Raw genomic sequence first — 18,286 nt, forward strand, 5'->3', positions numbered from 1 at the left:
CCTCATTGAGAAGGCAAGCAATTCAATATAGGTAATAAATGTGTAGTCATGGGAAACATTTCCATATTAGATATATTGTGAAAGAAAAAATAGACCAAAAAAAAAGCCTTCAAGAAAAATAAAGTAAAACAGTATGCTTCAGTCTGTATTCAGACACCATCAGTTCTTTGTCTGAGGATGGGTAGCATTTTTCATCTGAAGTCCTTCAGAGTTGTCTTGGATCATTGTATTGTTGAGAATAGCTAAGTCATTCACAGCTGATCATCTTACAATGTTATTATTACTTTGTACACAATTGTGTCGACTTATCGAAAAACTCTTTTACACTCAGTTTTTTAAACAGGTTTTCATGTATAAATATTGTTTTTCTTCCCTTTTTTGTTAACCAGACTGTTCACATACAAAAGGGGCAATAAATGCAGTATTTTTTTGCCTTTTACAGGTTGGTCTAATTCTTTTGTCCACAGTTCATTTTCTGCCTTTCAGGTAGCTAGGTGGCACGGTGGATAGAATTCTGACCCTGAAGTCAGGAAGACCTGAGTTCAAATCTGGCCTGAGACACTCATTATGTGACCCAGGGCAAGTCACTTAAGCTCTGTTTGTCTCATTTTTCTCAACTGTAAAATAATAGTACCCAACTCCTAGGGTTGTTGTAAGAATCAAATAACATAACATTTGTAAAAAGCACTTAGCACAGTGCCTAGCACGTAATAGGCACTACATAAATGCTTATTTCCTTCCCTTTCAGTGGACAAACAGCTCAAATACAAAAGGGACAGTAAGTTATGCTATCCTCTTACATTTATTAGTTATGAAGGGAATGGGATAACTCTGTGATTTCATTGAAATTATAAAAGCCCAATAATGAAAACTCATCTACTAGGGTAGTCAACACTGACTTGTGGTCTTAGAAAGTTGCAGGGAGCCCTGAGAAGGTAAGTGGCTTGTCCAAATGTCACACACAGCCAGTGTTTATCAGGGGTGAGGCTCATCCTCAGGTCTTCCTGACTCCAAAGCCAGGTCTCTGGCCACCCCCCTCGTAGTATTTAACACTTGAAAGGATGATTTTCATCCTTCATCTCTTTTGGTCTAACACTTCTATGAAGTAAAACAGCCAGGGAGGATCTTATCCCTATCTTACAGATGAAGAAATGGAAGCCCAGAAGAGAGGAAATACTTGGGCACAGGTCACCCAGTGAATCCAGGTCTCTTGTTTATCTGGTCAGCTATCCCCATTACAAGGTTGCCCCATTTTAAAATGCAAAACTCACTTCGAGAAGGAACTTGTTAAGCTCCAAAACCCACGTGTGAATGAGTTGATCACAGAAGAATAGCTTGTCAGAACTGAAAAGAAGATTGGGGATCATCTGGTCCAACCCCCTCTTTTCACAGAGGAAGAAAGTAAGACTTTGCAAAGAAAAGTCCAATTCAACAAACATCTGTTAAACATCTATTATTCAAGCACTTTACTAGTAAAGGATACAAAGGAAAAGATAAGAAAAAAGTCAAAGAAAAAGGTTCCTGACTTCAAAGGGCTTACATTCTTCTTGTGGGTGGAGGCAATCTTTGAACAGATATTTGTAATATTGTTATTGTTCAGCCGCATCCGACCTTATTTGGGGTTTTCTTGGCAAAGATACTAGAGTGGTTTGCTATTTCCTTCTCCAGCCCATTTTACAGAAGAAGAAACTGAGGCAAACGGGGTTAAGTGACTTGCCTAGGGTCACACAGCTAGTAAATGTCTGAGGCCAGATTTAAACTCGTGAAGATGAGTCTTCCTGATTCCAAGTCCAGCACTCTATGCATTATGGCGCCATCTAGTGGTCAAGCAATATTAAAGCAATGAATCAAGGCCTCAAGGAAATGACTCCTGAGTCATTCTAGAGATTCTAAGAGATGGAGGTGAGGATGGAGTACATTCCAAGCATGGGGAAAATCTTTGTTGGAGGCATAGAGGCCAGAAATAGAATAGTAAAAGTATTGGCTGGGAGGAAGAATGCAGGAAGGAAAGTAATGAGTCTGTAAAGTTAGAGTGAAGCCAGATTTTGAAAGACTCTAAATTCTAAGCTGAGGAACTTGTATTTTATCCATGGAAGTTTTGGGCAAGTGAGTGACCTGATCAGGAATGTGCTTTAGGAAAATTATTTTGATGGCTCTGAGGGAATTAGATTGGAGAAAGGAGAAAATGGAAACAGAAGAAGGGAAGCTGTTGCAATATTATAGGTGAGATAAGGAATGCCAAAGCTAAAGTGATGGCCTCTGAATGAAGAAATGAACATGAGTGTGAGATATTAAATGTTTCTTAATTCTCCAAGCCACTAGTGCCCCCCCCATCCCGTGTATGTATTTTGCATATACCTATGTGTCAAGGTCAGCTACTATGATAACAGTAAATTATTTAACTTGAAAAGGCTACAAACCAAGACTAAAGGAAAGGGAAAGTTGGAGCATGGCTTTTTGTTTGAAAGTGATTGTGTACTCAATGCAGTGTCTGAGGCTGAGATACAGCAGAGTATGCATGGATTCTCTCCCACTCATGCTAATTAGGACCTGACAATTAACACCAAGAACAGAGAGGTTCTCCATCAGCCAACACCATACCATCCATACATGGAACCATCATCAGTTACAGTAAATGGAGAGATTTTGAATTCTGTGAATAAGTTCACTTACTTGGGTAGTATACTTTCCAGGGATATACACATAGATGATGAGGTTGATGGACACATCACCAGAGCTGGCTGAGTTTTGGGGAAGTTCTGAAGGAAATTCTAAAGGAAAGGAGCGAAGAGGTATTAGGCTACCTATCAAACTGAAGGTCTATGGAGCCATTGTGCCCACCCCATTATTGTATGCCTGTAAAACCTGGACAGTATACCAGCAACATGCCAGGAAACTGAATCACTTCCATACGAATTGTCTTAGGAAGATACTGAAGATCACCCAGCAAGATAAGGTACTGGAAGCTGTCTTTTCTCTAGGTGGACTGCCAAGCATTCAAACTCTACTACAGAGAGGGCAACTCCGATGGGCTAGCTACCAAACATACATTTGCCTAAAAGACTATTTTATGGAGAACTCCACAAAAGGCAAGCACTCACACAGAAGTCAGAAGAAGTGATACAAGGACGCTCTTGAGATCTCTAAGAAGTCTGGAATCGGGGGCAGCTAGGTGGCGCAGTGGATAAAGCTCTGGCTTTGAAGTCAGGAGGACATGAGTTCAAATCCAGTCTCAGACACATGACACTTACTAGCTGTGTGACCCTGGGCAAGTCACTTAACCCCCATTGCCTCACCAAAAAAACCAAACCAAAACAAACAAACAAACAAAAAGTCTGGAATCAATTGTGAGACACAGTAGACACTGACACACAACTGCCCAGCATAGCATACCCATATCAAAGAAGGCCCTGTGCTCTATGAGTGAAGCCCAATTACAGTAGCTCAAAAGAAACACAAAGTGTGTAAATTTAGACCTCTTCAATCCAAATATTCATATGAACTATTTGTATCTGACCTGTGGTGGAGCCTTCTGATCTTTTATTGGTCTGATCAGCCACAGCCGGACATGTGACCTGGACATAGTGATGTCATTTTGGTCCTCTGAGAATGAAGGATAACAACCAGCCATGTGTATTGAAGCACTCTTCCACAGGTACACCTTCTGTGTCTGGCATATAGTAAGTGCTTAATAAATGCCCGTTGATTGACATTTTGAGCAATGGGAAGGTAAGAGTCAAATATAACTTTTTGGTTGGGAACTGAGTCACTGAAAAGAAAATGGAGCCCTCTACAGAAACAGAGAAGTGAGGAAGAGGGAAGGGAATCTATTCCATTATGGGCAGTTTGAGTTTAATACACCAGTGAATCAAGGAGGTGGAAGTATTCAGCTGGCCATTGATGATGGAAAACATGAGCTCTAGAGAAAGATTTCAGTAGCTGTATGTATTGGGGGAGGCTGGGGCATTTTGAAGGCACTGGGAGCTAAGTAGGTGTGGAAAGGAGTGGACGAGTCTAAGAAAGAGTAAAAAGGGAGGTCAGAGGTCAAGGATAAATGACTTATGCCTGCTGGTCCTCACAAAGCCAAGAGTCCTGCCCCGAATCTAACTTTCAATTCCTCAGTGTACTTCAGGGAGTCCCTTTTAGGGGTGAGTTTAAAGCAGAGAGGGCTTAGAAAAAACAGAATCAGTAAAGCTTGCCTTGACTTTTCTTCCACCTGGAGCCATCAGGATAACACTCTTCCTCTTACCCCCCCCATCTCATTCTCTTAGGCCTCAAGTTTGAAGGTGTATATATGTACATGATTCTGTGAATGTGTATTCGAGTGAGACTGTTTGTGAACGTCCCAATCAATGTCGCCATCCAGTGATCTGAATGTGAATTACAGTTGCCTTCCCTAAGTGGGCCTCCAGTCTGATGGGATTTCCTTCTGGACAATAGCACTTGAAAAATGAAAGCTTAAGCCTGCATTTCAAAAAGACTTTTTCATGCCTGTTCTAGCTTTTGAGTCTCTTAATAGCCCTGAGAAGAAGGCAAAGAAATCATTAGCTAGAGGACTATAGAATTTCAGAACTAGACCATTTCCTCTCACCTGGATTATACCCACGAGGATTTCGAATCAGAAAAGTTGGATTCAAATCGCGCTCTGTTGCCTACTACTTCTTCTGTGATCAACCTTGGATAAATCCTTCCTCCTCTATGCATCTGTTTCCTCATTTGTAAAATGAGTAAGTAAGACTAAATCCAGCATTTATTAAGTGCCTACTATTTACTTGAAAGGCACTGTGCTAGATACTGGGAAAATAAGGGGAAAAAATGTCATGATTCCTCCCCTCAAAAAACTTATATTTTGTTATACAGAGGCATCAAGTTGGCACAGTGGAGAGAGTGTTGGGCATGGAATCAGAAAGATCTGAGTTCAAATCCAAAGTCAGATTCTTACTATCTGTGTGACTCCCTGGCATGTCAACTAGCCTCTGTCTGCCTCAGCTTCCTCAGCTGTCAAATGGGGATAATAATAACAACATTTACCTCACAGGATTGTTGTGAGGATCAAATGAGGTGTTAGTAAAGTACTTAGCACAGTGTCTGGCATGTAGTACACAATTAATAAATGTTTGTATCCTTTCCTACTGAGGGAATGCAAGCATAGTAATACACAAGTGCCACATAAAAAGTAATACAAATGACTCTTAAGAGGGAAGGAGGGAGGAAGAAAGAGAAAGAGACAGAGACAAAGAGAGACTGAGATGCAGACAGAGAAGGATAGAGGAGAGAGACAGATACAGACACAAAGTAAGAGAGCCAGAGAGAGAGAGAGCCAGAGAGAGAGAGAGAGAGAGAGAGAGAGAGAGAGAGAGAGAGAGAGAGAGAGAGAGAGAGAGAGAGAGAGAGAGAGAGAGGAGAGAGAGAGAGAGAGGAGAGAGGAGAGAGACAGATACAGACACAAAGTAAGAGAGCCAGAGAGAGAGAGAATAGAGGAGGGGGGGGAGATAGAGGAGAGAGACAGAGAGGATAGAGGAGAGAGACAGAGAGAGAGAGAGAGAGAGGATAGAGAAGAGAGAAAGATACGGACACAAAGTAAGAGAGCCAGAGAGAGAGAGAGAGGATAGAGGAGAGAGAAAGATACAGACACAAAGTAAGAGAGCCAGAGAGAGAGAGAGAGAGAGAGGAGAGAGACAGAAAGGTAAAGACACAAAGTAAGAGAGACAGAGAGAGAGAGACAGAAAGAAACAGAGAGACATAGAGAGAGAGAGAGAGAAGGATAGGGGGAAGAAAGGGAAAGAAAGCAGAGAGACAGAAACAAGGATAGAGGAGAGAGACAGAGAGGTACAGACACAGACACAGAGTAAGAGAGACAGAGACAGAGATAAAGAGAGCTAGCAACTGAGGGGATCAGGAGATGGCATCTGAGCTATGCTTTGAAGGATACTAGGGATGGTAAGAGGCAGAGGTGAGGAGGGACAGTATTCTTGCATAGGGGAACAATCTATCTAAAAGGAGAGAAGGGGGCAGCTAGGTGATGCAGTGGATAGAGCTCTAGCTTTGGAGTCAGGAAGAACTGAATTCAAATCTGGCCTCAGACACTTGACACTTACTAGCTGTGTGACCCTGGGCAAGTCACTTAACACAGATTGCCTCACCAAAAAAAAAAAAACAACAAACCAAACCAAACAAACAAATAAATGGAGAGAAGTAGGAAATAGAATGTTCTGTACAAGGAGCAGGTCGGTTTGACTGGAACAAAGAGCTATATAAAGTAGTTCTGAATACTGTGACTCTGTGAGGCTCAAAAAGGGCTAGGTGTGCCTAAGATCAGATGCATTAGCAGCAGAGGTGGCATTATAAGCCAAGTCTCCTGGTTCCCAGTCCAGAGTGGAGCCCATTCATGAGCCTATGTAGCTGGTCCTAGACAAATCTATGTCTTTTGGTTTCTTTTGTCCAGCTTCCTTACTCTTTATCATCCTGCACTTACATCTGGGAACCTCTCCATGCCCTCTGAGTCCAAGGAGGGAACAAAGGTCCATTATGTCTCACTTTGATGACTGGGGTAGACTGGGGATCCCCATAGGGATGACATATTCTCTGGCAGGTTAATGTTTAACATCTCCAAAGCAGTTGCTCCCTCTGGAAGAGGTCTAAGCGTTCTAAATCTCATTTCCCTACACAGGGCTGGCTTTAGCTGTCAGTCTTCCAGACATGGTATTTGTTTGAAGTCTCATGAAAAAAAGGGTGAAATGGAGATAGTAGGAGGTCCAGCCTCCAGCCAGAGCTCCTTAGCTTTTGGAATGAGGGCTAGGCCAATGGAAGGTTCGGGCAGGGTTATTGTGGGTCTGCCTGTTGTCAAAGGGAGGCTGCTTGAAGACCAAACTGCCCCATAGGAAGGAGTTTAACTAGACATTTGATTCAATTTTTAAAAATGTAATAATCTAACTCAATTCAACAGCACATACCAAATATCTGTCATATGCGATATACTGTGCAGGATTCTGTAATACAGATAATACGGTAATACACATGATACAGATAATACGGGTAATACGAGTGAAACAGATAAAACCAAAACAGTTCCTGCCCTCAAAAAGCTTGCATTATACCTGGGGAGGAGGGGGAGGCATGTATATGAAATAACTCTATATAAAGTAAATATAAGATTATTTTGGGAGCACACTAACAGAATCAGATGACAAAAGGCTTCATGTAGGGGGCATCACTGTCTCAGAGCTAGGAATTCTAGGGGTGGAGAAGAATCAAGGCAACACTCCAGGTCTAGGGGACAGACTGGAGAAAGACAGAGAGGCAAGATATGGGATGTCATGAGTAAGAAACAACAAGCAGGTGAATCTGGCTGAAACTGGTTGTTTGGGAGAAGAAAGGAAATGGAGAATAATGAGCATGGGGAATAATACAAAATCAATCCAAAAAGACAGGTTGGAGCCAGATTGTGAAGGACCAAATTGGGTAGTTTATATTTATCCTAGAGGCAATAGGACTTCTTGATCAAGGAAGAATCTGTGCGTGTAGGGTTATCAATTTAATGACTGCATGGAGGATGGGCTGGAAAGGGCAGAAATTAGAAGACTTAAAGTCAGGAAGATCTTGTAATAATGCAGGTGAAAGGTGAGGAGGGCCTGAACTAGGGTAGTGGCCTCCTAAGTGGAGTATGAGACATTAGACTTGGAACCTGACTGATGGGGGGAGGGGAATTGGGGGGGTGGATGAGGGAGAATCAAGGATGACACCAGATTACAAATCTGTGTGACTAGAAGAAAAGAGACAGGAGGGTTAGGAAGATAAGTGAGTGTTTTCCTCGGAGCAAGGAGGCCATGGAAAATGAGTTCCATATTAGACATGTTGAATTTAAGATGCCAATAGGGCATCAAGGTAGTGAGAACTAGCAGGCAAAATGCTAGGTACTCCAGATAAGAAGGAAGGAGGGAAGGAAGGAAGGAAGGAAGGAAGGAAGGAAGGAAGGAAGGAAGGAAGGAAGGAAGGAAGAAAAGGAAGGAAGGAAGGAGGGAGGGAGGGAATAAAGAAAAGCTTTATTAAGCACCTACAATGCGTTGAATACTTTACAAGTGTTATCTCATTTGATCCTCACAACAACCCTGGGAGGTAGGTGTTATTATTACCCCCATTTTATAGGTGAGGAAACTGAGGCAGAGAGAGGGTTTTCTTTTTAAAGAGACTTGCCCAAGATCACACAATGAATGCCTAAGGCTAGATTTGAACTCAGGTCTTCCTGACTCTAAGCCAAGTGCTCTATCCATTGAGGCACTAGCTGCCTACAAAACAAATGACACAGAAATCATTAAAGAACTTGTATTCTAATCAAGGGATCCTGGAGGGAGATTGGAGACAAATGTATGCAGACAAATCTAATAAAAAGTGGGGCATAAGGGAGACAAAAGAGAAATTCTTAACAAAGTGCAAAATTTGAAAAAGACAAGATGGCCTCCAGTTGGTAATGAAAGAAGACTCTATGGAGAAGGTGCTTACTATGTGCCAGGGAGACAACGAAAAGCAAAAAATGGTGCATATGCTCAAGGAGCTCACGGTCTAATGTGGAGAGACAACTTGGAAACCCTAACATACAAACAAGAGATATCAAGGATGAATTGAGGGTAGTCTCAGAGCGAAGGCCCTAAGCTCTAAGGTTAAGGAGGACTGGGAAAGGCTTCCTCTTACAAAGTGAAACTCAAGCTGAAACTGGAAGGAAGAAGCCAGGGAAGCCCATAGGTGGAGATGACGAGGGAGGGAGAGCATTCCAGGTGTGGGATCAGCCAGTGAAGGTTTGAGGGAGAACTTGTATGTGTGTGTATTACAATCAGTGTCTCAGTGTCACTATCCAGATCTGAACGTAAGCCTCCAAGGAAAATGAGGCTTCCAAAAGACAGACGTGAGGAGGGAATACACTGTGGACATGAGGGACAAGCTCCAGAATGTGCAGAGGGTGGGTGGAGTTTGCAGGGCTGGTTGTAATCTAGTCTGACTCAAATGTAAAGTTCAGCAAGTTAAGTCATGTGGTTGTATAAATAGATAGGAGTCAAATTATAGGGGGCCGTAAAGGTCAGGTTGACAAAACCTGTGGATCATTTCCAGGGAAACTTGTATGTAGCTTCCTTGTACGTAGTTGTTTGCATGTTGTCTCTCCCATTCAATTATAAGCTTCCCAAGAGCAGAGACTATCTTTTCTTTTATGTGTTCCCAGCACTTAGCACAGCGCCTGGCATATTACAGGTTCTTAATAAATACTATTTGACCGTCTAATTGGCTAGAGGCAGTTGGGTCACCCACCAGAGGTTTCAGATCAGAGGAGTCAGCCTTGTGTCTTAGGAAAATGAGGCAGCTGTGACTAGTTGCAAGGGATGAGGTTAGAGGTAAGGGAGACCAGTCAAGAGACTGTCCCAATAGTCAGGCCAAAATGCAAAAAGGGCCTAAGATAAGGAGGTAACCTCCTGAGTGAAGAGAAGGGCACTGATGTGAAAGTTGATGCAGTGGTTGAATGACAGCTGATCAGATGTAGAGGCGAGGGAGAGAGGAGTCAACTACAAGGATTTGAGCCTGGATGACCTCTACATTCATTCATTCAACAAGGATTTATTAATCATGTGCCAGGTCTAAGTACTTTGGATACAAAGACAAAAGTGAAACAGTCTGCTTTCAAGAAGTTTACATTCTAATGAGGGAAACCACACCTACCCAAAAAAGTAAATAGAAAATCATTATGGGTGGAGTGCATTAGCAACTGGGGGAATCAGGATAGGTTTCCTGTAAGGAAATAGCATTTGAACTGAGCTTTGAAGGCAGATAACAGGCAATAGGCAGGCAGAACGCATTTATTAATCACTTACTATATGCTACACACTGTGCTAAGCACTGGGGATACAAATAAAAGTAAAACAAAGTCATTCCCATCTGGGAGCTTACTTCTAATGAGGAAAGACTACTTTTAAAAGGGAGCTGAAAGGGGCGGCTAGGTGGCGCAGTGGATAGAGCACCAGCCCTGAAGTCAGGAGTACCTGAGTTCAAATCCAGCCTCAGACCAAAACAGTTGACACTTACTAGCTGTGTGACCCTGGGCAAGTCACTTAACCCCAATTGCCTTAAAAAAATTAAAAGGGAGCTGAAAATGGGGTAGAAGAAGGCACTCAGGCAGGGGCATTGTGTTGAAGACCATATAGCTGGAAGGGGAATGAAAGATGGCCATCTCAGCCCCTCCCAAGAATGGAAGTCATGGAAAGAAATCAGGGGTTTTGAGTGTAGAAATATTCCAGGGTTAGAAGATCTCAGGGACTGAGGGAAGTTCCAAGGTGATGAGTCAGCTGAAGAAGTCCTAAGAGGTTAGAAGAGAGTGTATTAGGGGTGCATCTAGACATTGGGGTAGGTGGAATAGTCACCAATCAATCAATAAACATTTAAGTTCGTACTACGTGCAAGGCACTGTGCTAAGCCTAGGGATACAAAAAAAAGCAAAAGATGGTCTCTGCTCTCAGGGAGCTCACAGTCTAAATGAAATAGCCAGTGTAAAGGCAAGGGGTGAGAGATGGAATGGTGGGTAGGCCAGTTTGGCTGACACATGGAGGACTTGAGAGTAATATGCTATAAGTGTAAAAAGGAAGATAGGAACCAGATGATGAATGCCTTTAAAAGCCTATTCAACTAATATCACCTGGGCATCTACTTTGTCCCAGGTACTGTTGTTCATCCTTCATTCTTGAACAGGACCAATGACATCAGGAGGATGATGCCTTGACTTGCTCATGTGCCAGCTCTGTGGGTAACTATAGAATAGGTAAGGGAAAAGACCCAGCTTTGCTCTCATCAAACTGGCTGTCTAGTCAGAAAAGTAAAGACAAGAAATTCAGGAGGCAGAATATGTTAAGAAGTACCAAGTTCAAGGAGGTTAAGAAAAGTGAGAACTCACGATTATGGGATCTTTTTTGTTATTATTTTTTTCTAGCTCTATAATTGTTGACAGTTTGGAATGGCACTGAATAAGTTAATTAAGTAGAACTGTCATTTTTGTTATATTGGTTCAGCCTACCCATGAGTGATTAATATTTTCCCAATTGTTTAGATCTGACTTTATTTGTGTGAAAAGTGCTTTGTAATTGTGTTCATATAGTTTATGGGATCTTTTTAATCTTTTAGAAATTAGAAGTAGAAAGTTTCTTGAAAGTCACCTAGTCTACCTTCTTCAACTTATAGATGAGATACAAACGGGAAAAGGACCCACATGTACAAAAGTATTCATAGCAGATCTTTTTGTGGTGGCAAAGAATTGGAAATTGAGAGGATGCCCATCAATTGGGGAATGGCTGAGCAAGTTGTGGTATATGAATGTAATGGAATACTATTGTGCTATAAGAAATGATGAACAGGTTGACTTCAGAAAAACCTGGAAAGATTTGTACGGTCTGATGCTGAGTGAAGTGAGCAGAACCAAGAGAACTTTGTACACAATAACAGCCACGTTGTTCGATGACTAATATTGATAAACTTAATCCTTCTCAGCATTGCAAGGATCTAAGACATCTCCAGAGGCCTCATGATGGAAAATACTATCCACATCCAAAGAAAGAACTATAGAAGTTGAATCGCTATCATTTTTTTCTTTTCTGTTGAGTTTTGTTTCCTCTTTCTGATGGTTCCTCCTATTGGTTTTAATTTTTACTTACAACTTCACTAATGTGAAAATATGTTTAATAGGAATGTAAATGTATAGCCTATATCAGATTGTGTGCCATCTTGGGGAGGGTGGTGGGAGGAAGGGGGAGAAAAATTTTCAACTCAAAAGCATATGGAAGTGATTGTTGATAAATCAAAATAAATTAATAAAATTAAAAAAAACCTTACAGATGAGAAAGTTGATGTCTCACAGAAAACATATATATACTTGAATACTTGGTAGATTCAGTATCCAAGTCCAGGTCCTCTAACTCCAAATCTACCTTTTTTTCTACTGAATTAAGATATAGTAATAAGCAGCTTGCATGTAGCATGAGACCTGAACCTTGAAGGATATATAAAATTCTGACAGGCAGAGATAAGTGGATAGACATTCAGGTGGCAGAAGGACATGACAAAAAGCCTAGTAATAGGAAAATGCAAATCTGGTTTGAGGCTGGTTATTTGTAGGGAAATGATAGAAGATCAATACAATTAAATAAGATTTATTAAATGCCTGCTATGTGCCAGGCACTATGTTACGGGGTGATATATTTTTAAGTTAATTTTTTTCAATGCTTAAGCATTTATTTTTTTTCACTCCCACTATCCATCCCCAACTGGGAAAAAAAATCTTGCAACAAATCTGCATAGTCAAGAAGTTTACATTTTATGAGGAGCTATAGAAAAATGGGGTTGGGCCTCTCCGTAAGGGCTGGAGGGAAAGGAGCCTTCAAAGAGTGAATAATAGATGAGATAAAGTCCCAGAGAAAGTGGGAAGGAAGGAGAAGGGAGGGGACCCAGGACACATGTTGGGGTTTAGCCTTGGCAAAGAGAAGAGTCTACATTTTACAAACTCTGTTGCCTTCCTCTTCTTCTCCAACAGTACCTAACACAGGTCACTATGTGGAACTCCCAATCATGGATGTAGAAAAGAAGCAGAAAGTAAGGCAGACAAAAGATCCACTAGACAAGATGATGGATATGTTAAGGAGAATTAGAGTGCTAGGGGCTAGATCCCATCCCCGATTCCAAAACCCTTTTCCTTGGCTATTCCTCCTCTCTATGGGGTCAAAGCAAATTTGGGAAACCATTCTCAATTAAGCTTCCGGGAAGGGCTCTGGGGAGTTGGGGGTTGAGGAGATGGTGGAGTTTAAGGGAAGGGGCCCTCACTTAGATCAGGTCTTGGAGTAGGGGGCTGGGGCTAGAGTTTGCTTTGTGCTGGTGGGAACCAAAAGTCTGGGGCAGCTGAATGGATGGAGGGGCGGAGCAGCGATTCTCCTCGCTGTGAGGGGTCTTCTCTGGGCTACTGCCAAAAAGCCAGCTTCCCATAGCCACCCTCCCAACTTGGGGGAGGGGGAAAAGAGCACTGATTATCACAGGACCAAAAGGCTGAGGTGCTTCTCTGTCCCAGAACTCCCTCCTTCCTCCCATACTCTCCCACGTGACGCCAGGAACAACTGGGATTTGTAAAGAGAGTGGGCTTGTCTGTACCCACTTTAGGGGAAGAGATCAGAGGGACACATTAACTGGGATTTGGGGCTGTATGATTGGGATGGAGGGTCCTGAGCCTCCTCTTCATGTGTGGGTATGAGTGGAAGAATGATGAGTCCTGTGATAGGACCTATGTTTCACCCTCACAAATCACTCAGACCACCCAGCACAGCCAAGGTAAAATGAATAGCAACCCCCACCTCCTTTGGGATCCCAGATACAAAGAGAAATCACCAGGGGCCTGGTCTCCATCCTTGAAACACCCTTGAATACCCAACATGGTGCAATGCCCAGCCATAGAAATACAGACCAGTAGACAAATCTGTGGTTCTATTTATTTCACATGCAGGAAATGTACAAACTCTGAAAAGGGGAAGATGACTACCCTGCTACTGGAGATTCGAATTGGGCTTGCCGAAGGTCTCTTAGGAGTGACTACGACACCATTTTCCTGGAAACACTCCTAGCTTATTTTCCACCCTTCAAAAATTTTAATTATCTTTGTATCCCAGTTCTCCACCCTCCCCAAAATGGGAGGACCCTCACTCAAGCAGAATGAATTCTGAGTCAATTGTTATTGTTTTTCTGTTTAAATAGCATCCAATAATAGCCTACACCCACAAGTGGGAGTTGAGCTCTTTCCCTTTCTCCAGCCCGAAAGTCAAAATGATCTCTTAAAGCAGTTCTCGCTGGGGCAGAGAGAAGGAACGGACATCAAAGACAGGGCCTTCCAGTTACCCTCGAGCAAAGCACAGGCAGCCCCCAGAGGTACCATTACTCTGGGGCTGCTGCCCTCCAACTGCTGACCTGGTCAGCTCTGGGCATACAGTTCTCTTCTCCAGCCGGATGTTGGGGATAGGGTTACCAGGGACGCCACACGTTCGGCCCTCTGCCACCCTCCCCGGAGACGCTGTTCCTCTGGAGTTCCGGCCGGGGACTCTCTGGAGGAACTGGGGTGGCTGTGGTGGGGGCGTTAGGAAGAAGAAGCCTCTGACTGGATGGCCGCAGGGTAGTGGCGGAGGGAGAGGAGCCCCAAGGATCCATAGTGGCGGGACCTCTGGAGAAGCCTGGAGACTGCACTTCAGGGTTAGACATTGGAGCGGCGCTGTCCGTGGTCCTGAAGCCCGGGACGCCAGCCTGGAGGCCGACGCGGGAGAGGTCCTGCAGCAGGTGGCAGGGAAGGCTGTAGCTTGTCTCGGAGCGCCGCAAAAATTGGCTCACCCCGTGGAGGCAGCTCCGAAAGCCCGCCTGGTACTCGGCGCTGGTGAACACAGGCGGAACACCTGAGGGAGGAATCCAGGAATGAGGAGATTTTAGAGCCTGAGAGTCCTGCTTCCCGAAGGTGGAGGGGGTGCGGGAGAAAAGGAAGGGGAGGAGGAGAGGCGAAGAAACAGGAGAAGGGAGGAGTCTGAGGAGAGCAGGGAGATGCCTACTGCATTTTCCTCCCGGGTGCTCATGGCCCTGTGCTGCCGCTTGGACTCTTTACAGCCCGTCCCTGGCCTCTGGCCTCTGGCCTCTGGCACCCACCTTGAACAGAGTTCTGCAAGCTTTTCATGTATTTGACGCTCAATTCCAGAATATCTGCCTTCTCCAGCTTGCGCTTTCGGATCTGCAGAACAGATCAGAGGCCGAATCAGAAGCTTAGCTGGGGAACGTCCTGGCACCTCCCAGACCTCGCTCTGCCTCCCGACCGCTGAGACGTCGGGACTCAGCTCAGGTTGGCTCAACGCCGAGCTTACCTGGTGCGAATAATGCTTCTCCAGCAGAGTTTTCAGCTGCTCCAGGGATACGTTGATCCTCGCTCGTCTCTTTTTTTCCATTAGTGGCTTGGATATCTGAGGAGACCCGGGAAGCCCTCGTTATAGCGTTGTTGGAAAGCTGGGTCCCTTTCCCCACCTCCCTTGGGGACACATGTCCACACCCCCCAGAGCCCAAAGACCTTTCGGAAGTTGCAAACTGCCAGATTCCCCCGAGGTTCTGAATCGGTGACCATCCTCTTCCTGGACTCTGTGCGGCTGCAATGGGGTCCTCGCAGCTAGCACAGGAATGCCAAGCCTTTATAGGGGGCCCTTATTTTACATGTCAATACCCCGTTCTGGTCCTGGCCCCCCGCCCCCTGGGGCGGGGGGCACAACAGAGGGAGGAAGAGAAAGAGGGAGGGAAGGACAGTAAGGCAGGCCGGGACACCTAGCTGATTGGCGACCGGCTGACCACTGGCCGATGTGAAATAAGACTTTCTCCAGCGGGAAGGACCTAGTCTCCTTGGCCTTCCCCACTCCGCACTGTGATCCACTTGCTCATCTTTGCTAGGGAAGTCACCTTGGGAAGCCACTCCAAGAGGCTAAAGATTGATTAGGGGAGAGGGTAGCCTGAAAGGCGCGTGGCGCGTGGAAATAGTTTGGCTCGCTGCCGCCCGCGGCCCTTACCCCAACCCAGCGTACCCTGCCGAACTTTGGCGGCGCAGGAATGGCCGTAGATAATGACTGTGACCGAAGCGCGTAGCCCCCGCGGAGCCGAGATGAAGATGCCAATAGAGGCCGCGAATCAACCCTTTCTCCCCGGTCTTCACGGTCCTGCCGCGCCCGCAACGCTGCATTAGTAACCCTAATGTCCTGACAATAAAGCAATTTTCTGCCTCTGGTAATTCAAAGCCAGGGAAAGGCCCTATTTCCTCGCTCCTAACTGAGACATAAAATAACATATGTCTCATTAAACCGTGCAAGGCCCGGACCTGCCGCCTGCAGGTGTCCTTGCCCGGGAAGCTGGGGCCCGACACCCCTCCCCAGAACGCGGCCTCTCTGGGCAAAATATTCATAGCTTCAGTTCCTGTCGCTGGCGAGAGAAAGATGTTTGTTGTAGCGGGAGGGAAATGGTCCGGCCTGCTGCCCAAGGCCATAGAAATGCCTTGCCTGCGGAGCTGCTAGGAACTGCCTCCAGTGCCTGGAACACTCTCCTTCCTCATCTCTATCTCTTCACTTTCCTGAAGTTTCCGTTAAAATACTGCCTTCTGCAAGAAGCTTTTCCCGGTACTCTTTAATCTTAGTGCCCTTTCTCTGAGACCACCCACATTTTATCTTGGATGCGTACTCTTCGCATTTGGTTGTTTGCATACTCTCTCCTTCATTAGACTGTGAGTTCCTTGTGAAAAGGACCTGCTTCTTTTTTTAATCTCCAGAGTTTAGCACAGTGCCTGACGTTTAGTAGGCACTGAATAGATGCTAGTTGACTGACTGATTGCCAGATCCCCACTGAAGGAGTCCTCACTCTGTACATAGATAGGTTAGCCGCTGCTGGTGTGTGCATGCTGAAAGCCTTCCCCTCCTACCCCTAGCCCCGCGTGTACGTGTGGGTGGGTGGATGTGTGTGTGTGTGTGTGTGTGTGTGTGTGTGTGTGTGTGTGTGTGTGGTAGGTCAGGGATTTTTCTAGGGCCATCTTCTTTAAAATTTCCACTCACCCTCCCATGAGGCTGAGTTCCATTGTTCCCCGAGCGCGTGCCAGCCCCAAGAGATCCCCTGTCGACCTGAGTCAGTCCCTGAGGATAAGCGGCCGAAGTACAAGGCTCCAGAGGCTAGCAATCTTGGATGCTTTTTGCCCTGCCTGACCGCGGAAGGGTAGGGCCAGAGAAGAGGGGAGAGGTTCCCCAGATTCTAGCCCGAAAATTGACAAGTAGCCCCGAGATTTCTCTACCCCTCTTATTTTCAAGGGGATTTAAGCGTGGTGGTGGTAGGGAATGACTACAGTCATAACTCCCACCTTCCTCTGCCTCCACTGAGCTGCCCTAGTCAGAATCTCAGGGTCTGCTGACTGCGCACCCGGTACCGGCGCAAGGACTCTGGGTTGTATCCTGTGGGGAACGAATAGGGGACACAACGACCCATCTGTCTTCCTGGCTCCCAGTAGGTCCCGTCTGAGGGCGGCAGGCCCACAAGAGCCCCTCTCTCTTTCTCAGTAATTTGTCCTCCCGTGATTGCTTTATTGTGCCTTTAGCTCTCCCTGTAACGAGGCCTTTCACGGGGCTCAATGGAACCTGTTTTGCGATTAAAAGGCATCCCGGACCGCAAGGACAAAAGGATCAAATGCCCCAGCATAGGCCCACTTTCCTGAGAGCTCAAAACGCGGACTCAGGAGGTAGGAGTCTGTGTTCAAAACAAGCTTCCCTCCACCCCCACCCCGCTCCTCTCCACACCTCTGTGCTCAACTCTCCTCCCTCTGCTTGAGCCCCCGCTGCTGGGCACCTGCTTGGCTTGTGACTGATTCTATCACCTCCTGTTTGCTTAGCTGAGACACCCGGACGCTCGTCGATCTTCATCTCCCCTACCTGAAATCTAGTGCCGCTTCCCCTTACTCCCCTTTCCAAAGTCACTCTCTGTGCTCCTTTTCTGGCTTGCCCAAGGAAGGGGGTTATAGCTTTCCATTACCCAGGACTCTACGTCCGCTCCGGTCGCATTGGCTTATTTGCTGCCCCCAGTACATAATATTCCATCTCCCGCCTGATTTGTCTTTGTACTGACTGTTCTTCATGCCTGGCATACTCTCTCTCTCTTCATCTCCTCTTCTTAAAAACTCTAGGTCCCACCAAGGCTCAGCTCCCGGATCATCGCCTTCAAGAAGCCTTTCCCTTGTTCCTTCGGTTGCTAGGACCCTGGCTTCTCACGATATAGTTCCGGTATTTACTTATGTGAACAAATTGTATCCCTCAAATGTTAGATGGTTAAGTTCCTTGAGGCGGGCACATTTTTGGATCAGAGCTGGGATTTCACTGGGACAGGTAACTCCCAGATGAGGAAATTTCCTCTACCAATGCAGTCTGACATCTTCGCTTGCAACTTAGAGTCTTAAGAGAATCGCCCAGGGCACTGAGAGCAAATTGCCCCAGGATCACCCCCGCCAGTATGTAGCCGAAGCAGAACTTGAACTCAGGACCTCCTGATTGCGAACAGGTCTCTATATCCTGCATCTACTGCTGCCTGTGCCTGGAGCACAGTGTGTGTATGCTTGTCGATGTATTGAAGAGGGAGGAAGCCAAGGGTGCAATACAGCCCCTCACAATTAATCAAAGCCTCCACTGAACCTGAGTCTTTTCTTCTGGAATCCCACAGTGCCAAATAAGAGAGGACAGTT

At 45.3% G+C, this 18,286-nt stretch overlaps 1 protein-coding gene across 1 annotated transcript; it reads right to left on the minus strand.

Annotated features, from left to right (window-relative positions):
- Positions 1-14,025: 14,025 nt before the first annotated feature.
- Positions 14,026-14,999, minus strand: HES3 (hes family bHLH transcription factor 3). Its single transcript, XM_020971782.2, has 3 exons — positions 14,904-14,999; positions 14,692-14,773; positions 14,026-14,447 (listed from the first exon to the last, which is right to left on the minus strand). The coding sequence occupies exons 1-3, from the start codon at positions 14,982-14,984 to the stop codon at positions 14,026-14,028; spliced, it is 585 nt and encodes a 194-aa protein (XP_020827441.1). The 5' UTR covers positions 14,985-14,999.
- Positions 15,000-18,286: the final 3,287 nt, after the last annotated feature.

Source organism: Phascolarctos cinereus, unplaced genomic scaffold, assembly GCF_003287225.1.
Source record: "Phascolarctos cinereus isolate Bilbo 61053 unplaced genomic scaffold, phaCin_HiC Scaffold_726;HRSCAF=1367, whole genome shotgun sequence".
Lineage (NCBI taxonomy): Eukaryota > Metazoa > Chordata > Mammalia > Diprotodontia > Phascolarctidae > Phascolarctos > Phascolarctos cinereus.

What these genes read in the sequence shown, in the direction of transcription:
- HES3 (XM_020971782.2), bottom strand. Translation starts at nt 14,984, where the DNA reads ATGGAAAAAAAGAGACGAGCGAGGATCAACGTATCCCTGGAGCAGCTG. An exon ending in AGAAGCATTATTCGCACCAG is followed by an intron (nt 14,774 to 14,903) that starts GTAAGCTCGGCG and finishes TCTGTTCTGCAG; the next exon opens with ATCCGAAAGCGCAAGCTGGA. An exon ending in CTTGCAGAACTCTGTTCAAG is followed by an intron (nt 14,448 to 14,691) that starts GTGGGTGCCAGA and finishes TTCCTCCCTCAG; the next exon opens with GTGTTCCGCCTGTGTTCACC.